The 22,521-nt window shown below is 34.3% G+C and overlaps 1 protein-coding gene across 1 annotated transcript in view; it reads right to left on the reverse strand.

Annotated features, from left to right (window-relative positions):
* Nucleotides 1-21,892, reverse strand: part of ova (ovaries absent) — a 63,599-nt gene extending 41,707 nt beyond the window's left edge. Inside the window, exons 1-3 of the mRNA XM_075362444.1 lie at nt 21,634-21,892; nt 16,204-16,368; nt 11,374-11,562 (exon numbers count right to left, since the gene is read on the reverse strand). Coding sequence (XP_075218559.1) covers nt 11,374-11,562; nt 16,204-16,347 — 333 coding nt within the window. The 5' untranslated portion in view covers nt 16,348-16,368; nt 21,634-21,892. The remainder of the gene's footprint in view (nt 1-11,373; nt 11,563-16,203; nt 16,369-21,633) is intronic.
* Between the last annotated feature and the right edge of the window lie 629 nt (nt 21,893-22,521).

Genomic DNA, 22,521 nt, shown 5'->3' on the forward strand with positions numbered 1-22,521 from the left:
TTTTTTGTATAAAGTCGGGGACCAAACAAGGGCCTAGGCCTCGCATATCTGTTGTGTATCGTGTTTTAGGCCTCTCACCGCATGGAAAAATGGTACACGCCATATGCCATTTGCTATCCTTATGATTTGGTGGGAACCCAAAGATCACTCTTCTGACTGTTATTTCTGATTAGCAAACATTAAAGCGATTACGCCAAATCAAAAGATACAGTGATGCACCTTAACTTCCTAACTTGCAGTTTGTAATGAGACCAGTTCCACTGGAAATTGCTATTCAGAACACTTTTCTGCTACGCCAGCGCCTCATCGCTATCTTCTTTGATATCACAAGGGCGTTCAACACGGCCTGGCGGCGTGGTATCCTAAATACTCTCAATTGGGTAGTAAAAGGCAACATTTTGGCTTTTATCAGAGGTTTCTTAAATGACCGAATTTTCCGAGTTCGTGTTGGAGATTCTCTATCGGGTAGTGTCACTTTAGAGAATGGAGTCCCTTAAGGAAGTGTATTAAGTGCCACCTTGTTCGCTATAGCCATCAACAGTATTACTGATTCATGTTCGTTATTTGCTGATGATTTTGCCGTATATATTACGTCCCGTTCAACAGCCACAGCAGAGAGACACAATATCTCGTCTTGAAGCTTGGTCCAAGGTGACCGGCTTCACATTTTCACCTGAGAAAGCAAAATGTGTATTCTTTTCTAAATTGCGGGACCCATCTACTCCGCAAGTTTTTCTCAATGGAGAGCAAATTTCTATCACTCCTGTTGTCAAGTTTTTAGGTTTGATGTTTGACAATCTTACATGGGTCAGACACATCAAAGAACTGAAAACGAAATGTTCCAAAATGTTAGATATGCAGCACCGAATGAGGAGCCGATAGGTCATGTATGATGCGATTTTATTACTCTTTAGTTCGTTCCCGCTTAGATTACGGTTGTATCGCCTACTCTTCAGCGCATAAAATGTTAGATGCTGTACATCACGCTTCTCTCCGTCTTGCTACAGGAGCTTTTAGATCAAGCGCTGTCACTAGCATACTTGTTGAGTGCGGTGAACCATCACTTTGGGATAGACGTGACCAACTTTCAACATCTTTACCCGCCTTAAAGGTCAAACCGATTCACCCGGTTTTTACCGCAGTTATTGCGAATCCTATTTTACAAAGATATGAGGACCATTCACGTTCCACTGTACCTATGGGTGTACGTATCCGGCGGTTACTACAGCTTTTAAACGTAGACATACCTCCTATTCCAACGTATCCCTATTTGTATCCATCGTGGAGAATTAGCCTTATAAATTTTATTTTTGATCTCACCATATTCAAGAAATAATCAACATCACCTATCGTCTTTCAGCAAAGTTTTCACCATATCCTTTCCAGAATAAACCCAGACGCAATAGCATACACAGATGGATCGAAACAGAATGATGCCGTTGGATGCGCATTTATTGTTAATAGCAGAATCTATATGTTTGGTCTGCCTAGTGTTACAAGTATATTTACTGCAGAACTGTACGTCATCAATAAGGTTTTAAATATCGTTAACCCAAAATATCGTCATATCCTTATTTGTAGCGACTCGTTTAGTGCACTCCAGGCTTTGGAAGATTTTTACTAGACATCCGTTGGTCATCGAAATTTATAACGCAATCGTGGAATTGAACCATCGAAACACACAAGTGAGTTTCTGCTGGATCCCTGGCCATGTAGGAATTGTGGGCAATGAACGCGGGTGATTTTAGTGCGGGGGTAGTTGCGGGTGATTTTAATGCATGGTCTGCATTGTGGGGCTCTGCCTACACTGATGCACGGGGTAGACTGCTTCTTGAGGCGGCAGCAATTTTGGACCTGGTGTGTCTTAACACTGGGAATGAATTTACTTACCGGAGAAGCATATACGGGTCCATAGTGGACGTTACCTTTGCCACCTCTACCCTTGCAGCTAAAATTAAAGACTGGCGGGTGTGGGAAGATTATACTGGGAGCAACCACCAGGCTGTCGTTATGACGATGGTAGACATCGTGTGATAGGGCGACCCTTGTCTCACAGATGGAGTGTGAAGGGAATGGACCCCCAGTTATTCGTGGAAGCTCTTGATTAGAGGAAGGTTACCGAGATTACAGTGGCAGAAGGAAATGTTCAATTATTAGTGGATGAATTGATGAGGGCTTGTGATGGTCTCCTTCCCCGAAGGTGTTACATGGTTGGTCGTCCACCTGTTTACTGGTGGAATGGAAAGGAGGGTTCATTCCAGAATGGCCATTAAATACCTTGGAATCTAGATTGTTGCCTGATTGAGGTACAGAGTCTGTGTTATAGACAGTTGTGAGAGAACAGAGAGGACAATGCGTGCGGTTGCCATCTTACTTCCGAACATCAGAGGGCCTGGAGAACTCAGGAGGAGGTTATTAACAAGTGTAGTGAATTCTTCCCTCTTATATAGGGCAGAGATCTGGGCAGATGTCCTGAGGTATAAAAGGTATATGAGAATACTTGCTGCTTAGGTATTAAAGAATACTTGCTTAGGTATAAAGAATACTTGCTGCTGAGGTATATGAGAATACTTGAGATCGTACCACAAGCTGCTGAAATCCGGAAGCAGCATCTCCTACGAGATGCTGCCTCCAGATTAGGCAGCTTATCGTACGATCTCAAGAGAGGCTGCAGAGGTCCTGCCTGGTGTTATGCTAATTGACCTGCTAATTGCTTACAGAAGGAAGTGTAGAGAATTAAGGATGCTTCCTTCTTTAGAAAAGAAGAGATTGATTGTGGCCAATTTACAACAGTTGATGAATACTTGGCAAGAACGGTGGGGTGCGAGAGAGAAAGGTCAGCAGACTTACCGTCTGATTAGGAATGTAAGGAGTTGGTGCAGTAGGACTCACGGATTAATTGATTATAGTCTTACACAATTCCTGGCTGGGTGGTGGATCGTATCTGTTTAGGTTCGCTCTTGACCATTCAGACCGTTGTCTGACCTGCGATGTGGAAGAAACTCCGTACCATGTCTTTTTTTGTTGTACGAGGTTCCAAAATACACGGAGGTGCATGCTGGATGCCTTGGACCGGGTGGACATGTTCAGACCTGAGGATTTTCAGTAGATAATGCTTCAGGGCGTGAAGCAGTAGACTATTATTGCAAATTATAATAAAAACGTTTTAGAAGAACTTAGTAAAACAAAAAAAAATCATAGGAAAAGGCGAGCATTGGCGCGGCCTGCAAGGGAAAGAAGCATCGGAAGGTGCCGGGTTGGACATGTCTGCGGCTAAGTGCCTTGGGGGCCCTGTCGAGCATGAGGAGGGTCGCTTTGGTGCATTGAGGCCGTGGACACTCCATTCTCGGTACCTAAGGGTGTTGCTCACGTTTTTAATGATTATGGATGACGGTTGTGCGGGTAAGTGATAAGTAGTTCAGTTTTGTGTGTGTTTTGTGTACTCTGGATGAGATTGTGGAAATTTAATTAACTTTTGAGTGTACTTTGGTGGATAAGTTATGTCTTGTGGCCATGTCTTCTTGATTGTGGTGCGCTTGTCTTGTGCTGGCTTAATTGTATGAATGTACAAATGTGTATGGTATTTCTTAGTACCTGTTAGGTGTTAATATTTTTTCTGAATGTTTTTCTCTTTAGGTAGTTGTGGTGTGCAGTGTGTGCATGTAGTAGTCTGGTATAGATGATATTTTCTAGGGAGACCAAATGTGTGTGTGGGCACTTGCCTCCCTCCTGAAGTAATGCTTTATTAGAGGTTTACCAGGTGGTGGGGTAGCCAGGGGTGGAGGTTTAGTCGGTAGTGCGAAGGAATACATATGCATTTTCTGTAACAGCTTGCAGAACCTGTTAGCGAGTCCGACACTACTTCGGCGCCTGTAAATGGGGTTCCTCCACCTCAAAAAAAAAAGGTTTTACATGACAATGGACAAATGGATGAAAAAACATTTAAAAATATTTAAAAAAATTAAAATAACAAATAAAACTGTGGGTGATGGAGAAAATCCAAATACATATTTGAAAATTGGATAAAAAACTGCATTAAGTATACCTATTCGTACTCGTGAGACAAAAATCATGTTTACCAGTGAATAGGCCACACATGATTGTTGTTATCTGAATTATTACAGGAGTTAGTATTCGTTATCAGCAATCTCTCTTGCTGTTTACATTAAGTTCTTTTATTTATAATTTCCTGCAAATAATAGATTAATACACCAATTTAGGCCTTTAATATAAATATTTATTAGGAAAACAAACAACAATCAACATATCTTTTTTTAATATTGAGAAATTCAAAATCAATAAAATGATATATTTACCTGATAATATAATTTAGTACCTCATCTACACAAGCACAATACAAGGTTATTACTGTAAAAAATTTAGATAAAAACTATATCACTAATACTTGTAATGGATGTTTTATGTCGGACATTATGAAAACTACTGGAGATGTGGTTCTGGAACTTGTTTTATTCACTGTGTCATATCAAAAACCATAAGAAACCATCAAGTTTACCCTTTAATGGTTTTATTTCACTTTCTGCCCAGGAATCTGGGCCAAATTTTTTGCTAGTCGTAACTCGCTAACAGAGCGTTTCCGAACCCATATTTTATGAACCTTCTTCATTATTTTCACTAATAGAATGAGTTCAGAAAGCACTGGTAACACTACGTGAATCACTATGTATAAACAGTGATAAACATACAACAGTTATCATAACTTGGCATAAATGAGTCTAATAACAACCAGACACTGACTGATGTGATAGTGACTATGTTAAATCTCAAGTAAAAAAAAGTTCACTTCCATCTCATATAACACAACTCATAAAAAACTATAAAACTGGTTATCATTTTTAATCAACCCTTTCAGCTCAATTTTTTTCCACTGCTGTCACCCACATCTTGTAATTCATTTTTCTATTTTATACACTCTTTCACAGAATCAATTTGTTTTTACCTTCTACAATAATTTTAACAAGTTTAACCTATAATTGGAAGTAAATATAACTCGTGGACATCTTAAAATAACTGAAAACAATAATTTAACACACCATTATCTGTAATTTTGAAGTGTATGATACTTCTCAAAGCACAGTCCAGGATGAAGCCCCATTTCTTTCTTGCAGGTTTTGCAATAATGGATCGTCTCCCTTCATCCTCCTTTCACTTTAGTCACTGCGGACCTTGCAGTCAGTCTTGCCTTGAGCATTTGGTTACAGAAGATGTAGCTTTCCATTCAGGCATGTTTTTTCTTGATCTGATAACGATGGCCGTCTTCGTTTTCTGTTCTGGGTATTGTGAACATCACCTACCACTGTGTTGCTAATTGTTTTCTGAATGTCTTATGAGCAACATTTGGATTTTTTCAATTTAAAAAGAAGACAGGCATTCACTATGGATGTTTCCAGAAGCTAAAAAAAAAACATTCTCCTCCACCACTTGAGACTTTTCCTAGAGAATGTATAAGATGAGATGCAGTGATTGGCAACATCCAATGCTCCCATATTCTTGTTATAACTACATATAACTGTAAGACTGTAGGCTTTCAGACTATCTCTTGTATTCCCCTTTTCCTTTATCTTATTGCATTTTCAAAAGAGCTGTCATGGTAGGTGGAAAGCATGGCTATGATATGTTTGTCACGCCAAGCCATGCATGAAATGTCTTTCTGCCTCATAGAAACAGTGTCACGTAATCTTAGTGACTTTGTGGCAGCAGATTTTAATTGAACAGACATATCTTCCTATTCACCACAACAGTACCGGTTAGATGAACTTTCAATTTTCTAAGTTCAACAGCCAGTTCATAACATGTGTAGAATCTGTCAGTAAAAACATGAAAGCCAATTGAATTTGTAAACTGCAAAAACTTAGTCACAAGCTGAAGGATTATTCTGGATGTGAACAGATCAGGCCTAATCAATGATTGTGTTGCAGTGACTCCAAAGTATTGGTTTGCTTGGCATTTCTCCCACCAACACCCCATTCAGTCGCCCTAAAGCATAAGACCGAATGTCTGTTCCACAAAATGCTACTAAGCTCGAAACAAACGACCAGTCCTAAATAGGTCCCAGAGCCTACCTAACAGCGGAAGCAGACTAAGCACGGTGCCATACACCACCGGCTTACATGTCCCAACTGCTTACTTGTCATATATTTACTAAAATGGGTAGGCACACCCCGTCAACTACTAAAAATCTATATGACATCCATAAATTAAAATTTACTTCGTCTAGACAGCAATTCGCTGCCATGCATAGGTCACTGAATGCCAGCAAGTACCTATCCACCATATTAAAGTGCTTGGAGCATTAATTGGTGGTCAGCCATATATCGCTAGGGTAGCTTCCCACAGCAGTGCAGTAGGAGTCTTTCCCTTAAGTAAACTACTGATGTCGGTTAAACATAGCAACCACATCAAGAAACTCCTACACAGTCTAACAACGCGGCACTCGCCACTTGTGAGTAGCCAATTCCCCTTGACATCTAAGTTCCAGGGTGGCCCAGTCTCTCTGGCCCTCCCCCGAAGAGCACAGCAATATAACATCAGGTGTTCATTTGACTGGACCTCCCCGCAGACGCACAGCTCATCAGTTGCCAGGCGGAACCGAAACAGATATTGGTTCAACTTAACATGGTAAGTGTGCACCTGGGCACCTGTTGCCGTTAAAAATAAACTCGAAGCATACCATCCCCCAGATCCCACATAAACTTGTACAGGGATCTTCCCTTAATCGTGGTCTCCCATTCCAGCTGCCATGCTTCCATCGCGAGTCTCTGCCGCCTCTTCCACAGGTGGGAGATGGGCAACTGAATGAAATTTAGATCTGATGCATTGTGATCACCATTCCATTTCGGTACTGGCTCGGCCCAAAACCACATCCCAAATACCTCAGCCTCCTGGCCTCTTTGCAATCTCCAAATGGCTGCCCGAACTTTCACCACCAAATCGATTGGGAGAGCCTTTCCCAGTACAGTGGTAGCCTCATACAAGGTTGGTTTAAAAACACCAGTGTATACAATTAAGGCTCTACACTGAGCACTCCTTAAATTTTGAACAAGTGCTCTATTCATATCCAACTTATGTGCCCAAACGGGCGCTGCATATGAGGTCATGCTTTCGAAGACACCTCGACAAACCATGTACATCTGACGGCCAGACAACCCATAGTCCTTCCAAGCAGTCCTCCTTAGTTTGTGCTTTACTGTGATGGCTTCCACCACTACTTGCCTAATGTGGATGCTAAATAGCAACTTCTCATCAAACAAATCACCTAGGTGCTTATGAACTCTCACTCAGCTGATTACACAGCCTTTATATTTAATTTGGGGGTTTCAATTTTATGATAATTTGTCTATGGTCGTGAATTACTATGAACAAAAAGGAGAAAGTCATCGGCAAAAGCCTGAGCCATGACCCCTTCTGGGAATGTCAATCCTAGAATCCCATCAGATACCAGGTTCCACAGCTGGGGACCAAGAGCAGAACCCTGCAGGCTTCCCCTGGTGACAAATTTTCCCACAGCTAGATGTGCATCTTTAATCAGAGCTGTATGATTAGACAAATAGTCACATACTAAGGCCTGTAGGACTACAGGAACATTGCAGTTTTCCAACTCATAGAGGACAGAACTCCAACACAAGGAAGGAAATGCTGCCTCTACGTCTATAAAAATTGCCAAAACATATTTATAGTCGCGCTTTTCACCTCAGCAAGAGCATTTAAGATGCAATCTTCGGTGTCAACCCCTTTCGTGAAGATATACTCTAAAGTATGCAAAGTATGGCTCAAGAGCACAAATTTACCATTTGTAGTCACAAAGCACATAAACAAAAAGACTCCATTTTGTAAAGTTCAGTTTATTATAGCACTTGAAAACAATATGCCCTTTGAAATCTACAGTGCTTCCATCTGCACTTAGATTTTGAATTGATATATAATACTTCCTAAATTTTATATCAAAATTTAGTACTACATTTTTTTTTACTTTTGAACCCCTACACTGAAGGCCTCTACAGGAGGTGAAAGATGTAGATTCCATAATATCTGCATAAACCTGTCCCATGAAAACACATCTTTGAAAAAAAGGATGTTTATTTAATCACTCATCCCTAAAATACTCTTGGATTTTTGTTTTTGAATTTAGTCCCACGCTGATAATGACCCCCATAAAAGCTTTCACTTCACAAACAGTCACAACTGTCCAAGATACCCAAATAGAACAACTTTGTAAGGAAGTACTATGTTGAATTTTCACTTTCGCATAATCATTAGTTTCGTCAACAAATGAATCATAAAAAATAGTTTCCAATAATCTAATGCAGTTTCAGGATTATTGCCACACCCTACAAAACTACTGATCGCTCTGTAAGGGAATTTTGGTAAATTAGAATCATTTTCTTGCCAATGTCTCCATGGTAAAAAAACAAGCTGTCAGTTTGCAACATGTCCAGCATCACCGTTTCCTTGTTTGGTATCTGTATTATTTTCACCATTATACTCACAACTAACCAGCACTTTCATTATTAATATCTACTTCAAAATCAGAATCATTTTCAACATCACTATTACTTTCTTCACACAAATAATGCAGAACATCATCATCAGTCATGAAACTCATCGACATCATTTTCTCAGACTGGTTTGTTTTGAAGTTGACATTGTCACATATATAATATTATTCTTTTCATAGCACTGCTTGTAGATGCTATAGAAGTAGTTCGTTTCATTCACGATAGATAGCAGCAAACATTTAATACAAGTAATTCATCAACCAGTACTTGACACGAGGGATACAAACAGTTCAATTGAATGTCAACTCCAGGTTGACAGACGAGTGTTTGGGAAAATTGGTATTTGTCAACGTAATCTCAAAACACGAGCAGTAAGAGATAACTCTAACTGAAAGTATACAACAACATTGTGACAATAGCAAACAGTTAAACAATTTTACGAAGAGTGAGACCTTTTACTTCATAAAAATGGTTGCTCCAATTAACTGATGACCAAATCAAACAGTTTCCACTGTACATTACAAAAGATAAACATGCTACCAATGTAGTACATCATAATTCATGAAAAGTTAATTACAAACTGATTGTAACACATAACTCCAAATGGAGAGCACCAAACAGTAAAAACATCAACAATGTGCAATGAGTAATAGTTTTGGCAATTTTTTTTAAGCCCTCATTACATTGAAGATATACTTAACATACTTTTTTGTTTTAAAGACTACTCGGTCCTGATCAAACCAGTTTACAAGGTCTACTATATTATATACAATTATTTTATTTACACATTTTATAGTAAATAAATTTATAACAGTAATCTGGATAAAAACTACAATAATGAGTACTTTAATGCATTTTAAATATTTATGAACAAGAGTCACACAAAACCCAAACCAACAAACCATAACTGTTTGGGTTGGTCTAGTGGAGAACGCGTCATGGCAAATCAGCTGATTTCGAAGACAAGAGTCTAGGTTCAAATCCTAGTAGACAGCTACTTTTATACAGATTTGAATACTAGATCATGGATATTGGTGTTCTTTGGTGGTTGGGTTTCAATTAACCACATATCTCAGAAATGGTCGACCTGAGAATGTACCAGACACTTCACGTACACTCATACACTTCCTCATTCATCCTCTAAAGCAATACCTTATGGTGGTTCTGAAAGCTAAACAGAAAAAGAGAAAGAGGGCCATAACTGCAAATATCTATTACTATTTTTGTAAGTGATTAGAGTGTATAAAAAACAGATAAACCAGCCTAGAGTGAATTTTGAAGTGTGATCCAGTTTTAAATGCAACAAAATTTTACCCAGCACATATTTGTAGGTGAATAAGGTAAGTGTACAGGCTGATAAGGTTATGAAAGAAAGAAATGTAAGAAAATAGCAAATCATATTTATTAAAAGAAGACTAAATATTCACAACATAATTGTGGATGACACAGAACAATTATTTAAGAAGTGAAGCAAACCATCTGTTATTAAATTCATTAGGATAGATAATTCACAAATGATGGATTATATAATTTTCATTTCCTCTGATTTCAACATGTCTTCTAAATAAAATTGTTGAAAAATTGTATACGCAAAATTTGGGCTAAATGGTCTCCTGATTATATCTGAAACCAGAAAAACAAAATGGGAGCAGCCTTGATGTTACTCAGCAGAATTTTTAGACAACAAGCATGTTGAAAATAGTGATATCTAAAATCTGTCACTGAAAGGGTGAAGTCTTGTTACTGATGGTTTGTGATTGGTTTCTGTAATACTGTAATAGAAAAACTATATATATATATAATCGTTGTGATAAAAAATGGAGATAATACAGAAAAATAAAGTTTTGCAGTAAGTACTAAATCAACATAATTATTTAAATATTGTTTTAAATTTATTGCAATCAATCTTTCTTTACTTTCTGGATGCTCTCATATTCCTTTTTTGTAACTAATACTTTTTCTACTGTTTGATGTACTCTTTTATTACACTTTTTTATAAGATGCTATTTGAATTATCTCTTTTGCAATTTAAATTCACTCAAATACTTCTTTTTATGCATCAACACTTTCTCCCATAACACATATGAGGTCTATTCAGAAAATAACTGAACATTTTTAATTATTCACCAACAGAGACATTTAGTGATAAGCACTTGTGTTCTGCATAACCTCCTCTGTAACCACAAGTTTTTGGATTGTTGATATCTTGTTTATTTTTCGTGTTATTGTAATTTGATTGCAGTGTGTTTAAGTGTTAGTAATGATTTTTATAATGTGTGATTTTCAGGTGTAACAATCCAATGTAAAATTTTGCATGAAACTGGGGAAAACTTTCACAGAAACATTTCAACTTACAGAACAAGCTTATAGAGATGATGGTCTGAATCATATGCAATGTTACAAATGGTTTTCACAATTTAAACTGGTCATCCGTCAATTGAATGACCCTCAACCAGGAAGGCCTTCAACTTCAACTGATGACACCCGCATTCATAAAATCAACAATCTGGCAGTTGCAAATCACTGAATGACTGTCAAGAGAATTGGAAGAAGAGGTTAGCATCTCAATTGGATCATGCCATGACATTTTGACTGAAAATTGAACATGCACTGAGTTGCAGCAAAGTTTTTTCCTCGTTTGATGATCAAACAGCAGAAAGAACATCAACTATACATTTGTCAGCAACTTCTTAAAAAACCAATGACGATGAAACATTCACACAAAGGATCATAATGGGAGATGAAAGCTAGGTTTAGGGCTAAGACATTGAGACAAATGTTAAATCATCACAATGGACTGGCAAAGAATCTCCACACTTATTTGAGCTATTTAAATAATTACACATATTCTACTTACATTTCTCCACATCCCAGAAATTCGAAGAGGATATCGGAAGGGCAAATCCTTAAACCACCAGGATGGTTTTGGACCAGAAAATACATCCTTACCTCTATGATAAATGGGAGCAACTCCAGTACCACCTGTATTATCAGGATGATTCAATGAGCACTGTATCATAAAAGGTAAGAATACTTCCAGCTGTTCCTGAAAAATAAGAATAAAAATGTCATTACCGTTTGTTTTTTTACAACAGATGAAAGAAGATTGTTAAGTGGGATATAAAAAATGTAACCTAAGACAGAATTAATCTGCAATGATGTATACATTGAAGGGATGATGGAAGGAGAAGTAGAAAAGGTACACAAGAATGAATGGGAATGGAAACACAAGAGGGAGTCTTTGATTTTTCATCCAACCCAATAACAGAGATAAAATGCATAGGACAACATGCATTCTGATGAGAGTATAACACCTATCAATTAACAAATTCCATTCTGCTATCATCTCTCTGGTAACTGATTTAATTTTAACGATAAATTGTCCATGTGGTGACTCAAATGACCTCTTCACACTGAGCAGTATCAGCAGTCTCAAACATTTTTTTTTTTTTAATTGTATAATTGCTTAAGTCCCTCCCTGGCTCATATTTAAGCACAGTTTGTTTCAAAATTTTATTTGAATATGTCCAAATAATAATAATATTTTTATTAAAAAATATAAATAAAGCATTATTTGTCCTTATTATTGAAACAAACATATGCTTTATGCAACCTGGGTCAAAACAAACATTTTCATTATCAGACTGTATTAAATTTGAATATTAGACATGTATTATACAGAAAGAAAAAGGTGAAAAAGAATTTTCATTTAAAGGACACAATGAAGCTACATTTCTTGAATATAAAAATCCATGGCAAGCCATAACAAAAAATATTTAAAAAGAATGAAAAAAAAAAACTTTGTTTGATTTTAAAACAGTATCTGTAACAGACAGTTCAAAATTCTATCATACTGAAAACCACATGTATCATTCAAGAGAGTGGACTGTATGCCCTCATAAAGCATACAAACAAACTAGATGTGATAACATTTCAAAATTTCAAAACATTGAATATTCAATGTATCAAAACATTTCAATTTCAAAATTGGATAAACAGTGAAATACTACTGGCGTTTATGATGTGATGGTGTTTATTTTATGTTGATTGCTATTGGACAAGCATAAAGGACTAATTGAATTACAACACCATTAGATCCATTTTAATAAATGGTTGATGAAGAAATTAACAAAAAAATTAGATATTAAACCTGGCAGATAACATGAGAATAAAATTTGTATGTGGGATAAGGCCATGGAGATCGAAAGCAAAGTTGGTGTAATGACAGACAACACAATGAGACATGTTCAATCTTCTGAAAAGAAAGCGTTAACCAAACAATGATGGTCTGTAAAACAATTACCAAATGTTGCTATGTTAAAAGAGAAATATGAAGAAGTCTTTGAAAAAGATAGACAAAGATCAAAACATTCAGAGAGAACATTACTGAAAAGCAAAAAGATTTTAGTGTGAAAAAATTCCATATATTTCATACAGCAATAATAAAATGAAAATTGAAGCTGCTGGTTTTGAACACACTGTGGATAAATTGCTGGATGGTTATCATAAATAAAGTTTTAATGGTTTTGAAACCGATATTTAATACATAGAAAAACAGTAGCACCAATATTTTTATATGAAAAAAATTTCACTAGGACTGATGCATTTGTAGTACAAATTTTATGGAAATATCTAAATTTAAAATAAGCAAATAGATCACATTATTATCACTCAATTTTAATGTCATTTATTAATGTTAATCATTTAAATTTTAAAGAAAGTTTCAAATTTACTTTTTAGATGAAATTCCTAAATTTAGTGAACTATTAACTTTTTCTTTTTTTTACAGTATTTCTTGTTTTTACAGAAATAAAAGTATATTTTATTTAATATAAAAAAACTCAAATTTTGAGTATAATAATGCTATAATAAAACATATTTAAAACTGTACATTGTAACATTTCTATGTTTAAAATCAAATCCCAGAGATTAAAACAATTATTTATGTTCAATCTTTGGTAAAACTGAATTAAAAAAAAAAACCCCCATAGAGTAAAACACCATTTAAAGCTATACTTCAAAGAATTATGAAAACCTTTCTGAATGAGTTCATCAAAAATGACCTTCACCAACCAGAGGAAAAACATCTCTGAGTGAGACCTTATATTGCACAGAGTAGGCAAGAAGATTGAACTTTTGAACCCAAGACGGCTTCCCCTAGGTTTAAGAGTTCATCATCTCCTCCAAACATGTTCCATTGAAGCCAGCCTCTGTTTTGCCCTATCAAGTCAAAACTGGGCTCCCATACACATGGCAGCTTTATGGATGCCAGTACATCCCACCTTGTAAACAAGTTTCTATATAGAAGACAGTCCTATGCTGGATCAAGTTCCTGTAGCAAGTTTTTTCAACAGAGCAGCTTTATTCTGAAAAAGAGTTAGTGGAGCCACCTACCTGACTCTACCATGACTCATTTAGCTGTTCCTATAATCTATGTCAACTCCACACAGACTCATCCCTGAAAAAAATCCATTGCTCATGGCAAAATTCCAGTGAATGCAAGGAGGGATAAATCAGACATCCATCAAGTGAGTATGCTGGAGTTTGGTTTGGATCTGGAATGCCAAAGATTGAATAATGTTTAATTTTGTTCCACCACTCACAATGATGTGTGTAAGCAGAATAGACCTATGAAGATGACAGGTAATAGTAAATATATCAGGCATTAGGTTTGATACTGCTAAGTGGGAAGCCATTATTGTATCAACAATAGGCAAATAATAGCAGTAAGCAGATCTTACAATCAGCCTGTTTAACAAGTAGCACATGTTCAAGTATATAACCGTAGAATGAGCATGGGTTGCTTGTTGTTTCATGTGCTGTACTGTTATTGAGCTAGGAAATCCTGAAAGGTGATGAAACTAGTTTGGTTTAGATGTTGCAACAAAACACTGCAGATATATTAAACAATTATTTCCTGAGACACAAATTTTGTTTGGTGTATACTTATTCAGCTTTCCCTTTTAATTCATTTGCTATTTTGTTTCATATATTACACTTGTATATTTAATAAAAATTAATAAATCGCAGTCTGACTGTTCAAAAGACTATGGAAACACAGTTTTTCTATGAGAAAAACAGAAATGAGATAAAAGATTTCAGAACAGAAGAATTTTTTAAGTTAATCTATTTATAAGTCGTATATTTCTAATAAAAAATAACATTAGGTTTTTTTTTTGTTAAAACATCTAACAACTTTTTAAATAATGTATTTTATTTAAAAAATTATAATACATGTATATGCATTCCAAATAATGTATGTTATAATCTCTTTATTCATTATTGTATTTTGTTTGTAATGGACTATTGTGTAAACAAATACTTATACACGAAGTTCAGTATTTAAATATTCTGAAAGCAAGTAACATCACTAAAACTTTTTTCATACAGCAATATTTTAATTCTGTTCATAAACAATTACATCACAATTAATATTCAATATTTCAGACCATTTAAATTATGTTCCGAAGATCCTCACCCACATTGTTACCACATATATGCCTAATTTAATATCGGTGGGCGATAACGGTAGCAATGATGTGAGCAAGCACACAGTATACAGACACGCTCATACAAGCATCACTCCCATCGCGCAGTTCTCCCACCATAGCGGCGCTGCAGCCCCACCACTCTCAGGCACCAATAAAAAAGTGTTCACCACGAGAGTGAAAGCAATTTGTCGTCAACCACCACCTGGAGAAGACCAAGAAGATGGAAGAAGACAGAAGAAATTCCCTGGCCAGCTCAATGTGGGACCTCCTGGCAGATGCCAACATCCCCGCCGGAGCAGCAGGCCTGGCCGGCCCACCAAGAGAGTCGCTGGATGCAGACACTACGTTCCCACTCCAGCTCCAGCTTGCCGGGCTTCAATCGCCCTGGCCGGCGGACTCAGCCCCGTGTGGGATCGTTCGGGGAGAACCGCCTCGGCTGCGGCGGGGCGATGGACGACCAACGCTGACCCGACACTGTGGAGCTCTGGGGGCCACCACTGCCATGCTGTAGTGGAGACCCAACTGCCACTGAGGGAAAGCCCGGTCAGAATTCAATGGACGAGCCGCAACTCCCCCGACTTCGTCGGAGACCAACAGCTCTTCTCAAAGCTAATGCAAAAAATGGCCCTTTTCATGGCTACTACAAGGTTATGAAATACGAACCGTCGAAGCCATTTGACGACAAAAACAGCCCTTTTCATGGCCATGAGATTAGTAAGTGCCACATGCCGTCAAAGCCATTTGGTGACAACATAAAACAAACAAAAGTTAACTTCATAAATTTGCTGAACACATAATAATATATCATACAGCATAAACTTGGAAGTACTGTGCCTATTATATATTATAAAAGAAAAAAATAAACACAGAAGATTATTAGTTGAAGAGGGACAGTATGAACTATAGTAGAAATACACTTTCATAAGCAAACAATAAAAAAAATATAAACCTTAACCAATATATTACTTAAACAATCTAAACATGCTAACTCCAAACCCATTCTTGGCAACACACCAAGATAACCATACAAAATTTCTGTCAACAAGTAAGACTCAGTCAGTTACAGCCAAATTAATCTATTAAAAAATGGTTTGTTCCCTATTGAATAATATAGTGCAATCTTAAAAGCACATTTAAAAAAAATTAATAGCCACATTTCACTGCAAAGATACCACATAATAACAAGAAGTTTTTACCTCAGTTATTTTTTCTAAGGAAGTAGGAATGCCTCCAGCAAACATAACAGGTAGGTAACATACAGTAAATTCTGGATTTACGTAAGCAAAACGAAATGCATCAACACTAATCTGCACAACGCATGGTTTACATTCCAAATCCATAGTTTACAAGCAGCTAGTTATCTGTAAAAGAAAAAAAATTAAAAGTAAAAATAGTTAAATATTATAAACACATTAACGCTTCAAAAATTCAAAAAACCAATGAAAGGGTTTTCCACAGAAATAAATAAATTAGCACTGGAAAAAGCATTTTTAAATTACTTGATATCAAAACACTCTGGTTAGGATCACAGTTATAAACATTCTATAATTTATAAAATGACTGTTTAAAAGATCACAGCCTAATTTTAAACACAACAAATATCTTTTAATCATGTCAATATTTTCACCTTCAAATGAGTAGCTTTCATTTATGACTACTGATGTCACACTGTAATTTCAGCTGAAATTATTCCCATGTGTTTTTTTTTTACTCAAATTAATATGTCTAAATACCAAATGAGTTCAAAAAGTGCATTAGAGTTTGTTTGTGTCTTTCCACTTAGTATCTTGATGTGTTATGTTTTTTGTTAATTTATCTAGTTCATAGAATTCATATACATAAAGACCATTGAGGTTGATACTGATCTTATAAAATCAATATGTTTGTACCTTACAAAGTATTCTTTTTAACAAGAAAACCAATTATCTATAGTTATTTTAAAACTATTATGTACATAATTGTTTTTAATTATTTTAAGAAATACTTATTTATTTGAAGAAGAGGTATGTCAAGTTTTCAAGAAAAACTCTACAAATTCAACTTCCATACCATACCATACCTAAGCGCAAAAAAAATTTTTGTAGCAAAAACTTTTAATGATATTTAAATTTTTATGATATTAATGGTTGTGTCTAAAACTTTCCACACATATTTCTGTCACCTTTGGATTTCACATTAAATTGAAATAAAAACCCATCATCAACATTACCTCATTATCTAATCTGTATTTCTGCTTGTATGGAGTTACGTGTGAACAGCAAAAACTGGTTAAAAGAAACTTGCAAAATGGATTCATTTTAACCAGACAAACTACATGAATGAAATCTTAGCTATCTGTTGTCTCCCGTGAAATATGTACTGTTGGGTTGCTCCTCTTGACGATATAAATACAGAGTTCATTCACTCAGGATGTATTTTCACTTCACTCAAAAGCACATAATATTGAAAGGCTTACATAACTTTTTTGAAATTTCAATGACAGTTCTTTCACCCATCTTCTGAGACAGTTTTAGGTCATTTATTTGACAATATATTCTGGTAAAAATTTATGGAGAAACAATTTTTTAAAATAATTTAAAACTGTAAACATTCTTTTTTAGTTTTTACTGGTAATTTTCTGAACAAAAGATATGATCTGGTAGTAAAAAAAACACCAAGTGATTCAGCTAGTCATTATATAGAGTGAATTAAAAAAATTTCATTATTTTGGTTGTTAGTGTTATTTGTTTTGTCATTATACGAATCTATAATGACAAAACATACAATAGGATATGTTTAAGAAGTAAACTCTAATGTAAAATCAAAAACACATATACTTTTATAGTATATCAGTAGTTAGATTACTGTGGTACTGTCTGAAACTTATGAATTTATTCAGCATCTCTACTATTATTTTTAATAGATAAAAAGCAAAAGACATACATTAGAATTTTGGTTAAAAACTGCTTTTCATAAGTGATTATATATTAAAAACAATTTTTTTTTCAATATTGTAATTTCATTTTTCATTATTTTTATAAGGGTCATTTTTTTAAATATTAGATAAGTACAATGTTGTATTTATCACCAGATGATGATAATAAATTACGAATAGCTATACAGCTGTCAATAACAATGCATAAGAGCAAATTTCATTCTTTACCAAGCAAATTTACAAACAGGTGTAAATTTTGATATTTAATTGCCAATGAGTAGCCTTTTAAATTCTTTCAAATATGTTTTAAAATATCAGTTTATTCATTTTAAGTAAAATATAATTTAATACTCGTCTAAAATCAGCCGACACAATTTTAAAAATGATTACCAATATTACAAGTAGGTACATTTTCTAAGAGCAAATATAACGAGTATATGAAACAGTAGGCATGTTAAATTCAGCACTAGAAAACGCTCAAAAACAAAAAAGATTGCTGAAAATCTAACACTAGGCCTGTACGACCATTTTATTTGTTAAACAATTAGCTAGCTTCAGTAGATATTGAGGATAAAAGACATGTTAAGAAAATAGTTTAAGCTAAAATTATACAAAAAAAAAATAATAAATTCTAATTGAGAAACAACAAAATACAGTAATGGCAGTGGTAGTAGTAAAATCATGTGTTAGTAGAATTCAGTACAAAAACTAGGAGCAAAAATTAAAAAAACTAAAAACCAACTAAAGGATGTAAAATAAAATGTATCTCAAAGAGTTATGTAACAAAACACTAATAATATGAAAATAAGCTACATTTTATTAAAAAAAATGGTAGCAGATAATTCAAAGACACTAAAGGTTTGTTAATAAAAGTGCATAATTAAAGCTGCAGTATATCAACTGGAAAAAATTAATTCAATTAAAGAAATCAGTCTTTTCTTAAACAATGCAATGAGAATCAATGAATTAATGAAAAACTATCGTACAAATAAGATAACGATCCAGATAAAAGAGATAAATTCAGAAAATTCCAAACTTAATTTTCTCAACCAATCAACAAAAATACTGACAAAACTGGCAAAAATATTAAAATAAAGCAATCATTCAGCAATTATATATCTGTGTTGTAAACATAAAAATATAACTGAAGGGCTTAAATCACTACCAATAAAATATATTAAACAGATCAAAAACACTAATAAAAGTGCATTTACTTTTAGAAAGAAACTTATACGTCCAACAGTGAAGTTGGACGTATCAGTTAAAATGGCTAATTTAAAAAAAAAACTGTTAAAGGGTAAAAAAAAATACCAACTAGGAATCTACTAAACCTTTATAAAATTTCATTTCACTAAAGGATCACATGTTATTGCACTAACATGCTCTGAATCTATTTAAAAAGTTGAATGCACAGATGTTTTGAAATATTTGGTACAAATTACACTTATTCCCCAAAATGAAATAAGATAATTACAATTTCTGTGATGTAGCAATTTTTTTAGTATAGAAATGATATTTTTTATAAGCATTAAAATGTTCTGAACACTCTCACAAGTTTATCGTAATTTAGTTGTTGAAAATAAAAATTTATTTATAAATTTTAAATGGAGATGTCTCTATTTAAAATCTTGTTTCCAAAGTAAAAATCATGTTTGGAAATAATGTCTTATTAAATTAAGTCTTAACTTATTTTTCATAGTTTTAATATATTTTTATTTAAAAAATATTTTTTGAATTCATTTTTAGTGACAGGCCACATACTACAAAGAATGTACAAATAGACCTGGCTACATCAGGAATTGAATATCAACAAAAGGATAGGCATACTAAGCAGAACTTTAGTAGTTTAAATACTTAACTAAAATTTTATCTTAATTTTGTTTTACTTTATACTCTGATACTGTAAAACATAACCAAACAGTGATAGCACATAAACAATAATGTAAAGAACAAAGCATAACAAGAAATTACTACAAAACACAAATTTTGTCCAAACTAAAAAAAAGTCAATATTTCTTTTTCACATGATCAGTATGAAATACATAAACACATAACACTAACACACTAAATGGATAATTACAACAAAAATAAACTTTTTCATTATATATTAAATATGAATCTTCACAATTCACCAATTGCTAGTAATAATTTCAACTGGAGTCACAAGAAGACTTTTTTTTTAAACTTCCAGGACCACTGTTAGACATTACTTCACAGGATGAAATGAACGACAATTTTTGTAGCATGTGAAAATGCCATGCCTGACCGGGATTCAAACCCGGGATCTCCCGATGAAAGGCCGAGACGCTACCACTAACACCACAGAGGCCGGCAAGGAATTTTTTACTAGCTGCAGATTAAACTACTTATGAATAACATGAAATATGACCAAAAAACTTCCAGTGTTAGAAGTTGGTCGAGTTCATGGGTTCAAGTTAAAAATGATCATTTTATGATAAATTCTCTTTTTAAAAAAACTAAATCAGACCTGCTCAACTTCAGGGATCTATACAAAGTGGTTTATAACAATAACTTTGGCTGTTGGCATTAAACCTTCCTGTCTTATCTAGTACCCAATCACAAACTCTTTGATTATATTACACTAATCAATTGCCCTATATGACTAATTAATTATGTTATAGCTTAGTTAAGTAACAAAGCAGATAAACAATGGTCAATTCAAAATTTAAAAAAATTAAATTGAACTGGGCAAAAATTCAAAAATATCAAGAATTACCAAATGTTAATTATTATTCTGAATTGTAAGAATTATTTTAATTCTAATACAATTTAATTTTATAAAATACACTAATACCTGTACTGCCTCAATCTAAAGCTATTCCACATATACAAATTATATTACCAGGTAAGAATTCTTTAAAAAAACACATCCTTTTCTCCTAGGTTGTGCTTGAACTTGACCTTTCAAAATATGGTCAGGCCTTCCAGTTTTATTACAACTCAGTTCATTACCAATAATTATTCATTGTTAATTAGTTATTTAAAAATAAAGTTTCTTTAAGTAGCAGCTGCTTGATTTCATAATTGAACTCTAACATGCAATTCTGATAGGTTAACAAATGCAAAATATTAATCTACCATATAATTAGACCTGAACTCTCAATACGAAATTAATCACAAAAATTATTTCTTTCGCAGAATTTAATAAATCCTTTTAAATCCTTAATAGAATTTACAATCACACGATGAAACCATACACGATATAGAAATTAAAATTTAAAATATGAAAATTAACTTGCACTATCCTAATTTGTTAAATCAAACAAAGTTTAGGATTGTTGATCTTAAATTAAATAAAAAAATCACACCATCTGTCATCATTCTACAGAATCAATAAATCCGGTATTTTGCAATTACAATTTTTTTTATAAATAGGATAACAAAAAATGCCCAGAACAGAAAAAGATTTCGTTATTGTCATTTAACCTTACTCGTTTTAAACAACAAAAATAATAATGCAAAACTATAATAAACAGGACTAAATGATAAGAAATTTAACTTAAAAATTCTACTGAGATTAATTACCAAATTAAGGTGTAAAACGACAAATAAAATCAAAACTTGAAAACTTTAGGGCAGCATTGCATATTGAACTAACCTATATAACTGGGGGTTTCGAAGCAGCACTACATCACCATAACACAAAGACTAAATACTCACACAGATTAAAGTTAAAATTTGGAAAACTAACCTTTAAATTAGTACTAACGTAAAAATATTTCGCATGACATTATGAAGGAAAAAGGATCAAGCAGCCAAGTAGGAACACAACTTCATTAAAAATTATATAACAGAATAACTTCACTATGTAAAAACAATTTTAATATTATCACGTGTACTCCCTATTTTTTATATCACATATACTAGTTTAACACACAAAACAAATCGTATTACAAATAAAACAAATCTACACAAATGTGACAACAAAATAGGTAAACAGAACACTATTGACGTCACTGTTACCACAATGGCGACTTCACGTAACCGAGACTCAGCAACCGTTTACGAATGTGGCGCGAGTGCGTGAAAACGTGAAATAGGCCATATAATGAAAGCTTCTGGTATTCCGTGAAATAAGTAAAAGTTGCATTAGGTATAATCTCACAGAAACCGATGTCCAATCAAAATTCCAGCGAACTCACTTTATCCTATGTAATTTGTTACCAAATAATCGGAACGGATGCGTCGGAGCACGTATTACTTTTATCAACGATTACAACAGTTTAATATGGGTAGTTTCAGAAAAACAAAAACCTGCAAAGATTAATTATGATGTTCTAAGTTTTACAGAATGTTATCCATAGCGTAGATTAAAAAATTGAGATTCCAAAATTCATATTATACGAAAGAAAAGCCTCTTGCGTTTAAACTAGGCCTAGAGACTTAATGCATATTTCCTATGCTGAGCCAGTATACCAAATTTGACAATAAAGATTTGTTCTGCATACCTTAGAAGCATGCATCGTGTGCCCTCAAGTAAAATTGGCTGACTGTGCCAGTTTTCAGTAATATATAAAATATTTTTTTTCAAGTAACCCTAATGCTTCCGTTAATTTATACAATGTCTACATTAAAAGTT

Source organism: Lycorma delicatula, chromosome 4 (assembly GCF_047948215.1).
Source record: "Lycorma delicatula isolate Av1 chromosome 4, ASM4794821v1, whole genome shotgun sequence".
NCBI lineage: Eukaryota > Metazoa > Arthropoda > Insecta > Hemiptera > Fulgoridae > Lycorma > Lycorma delicatula.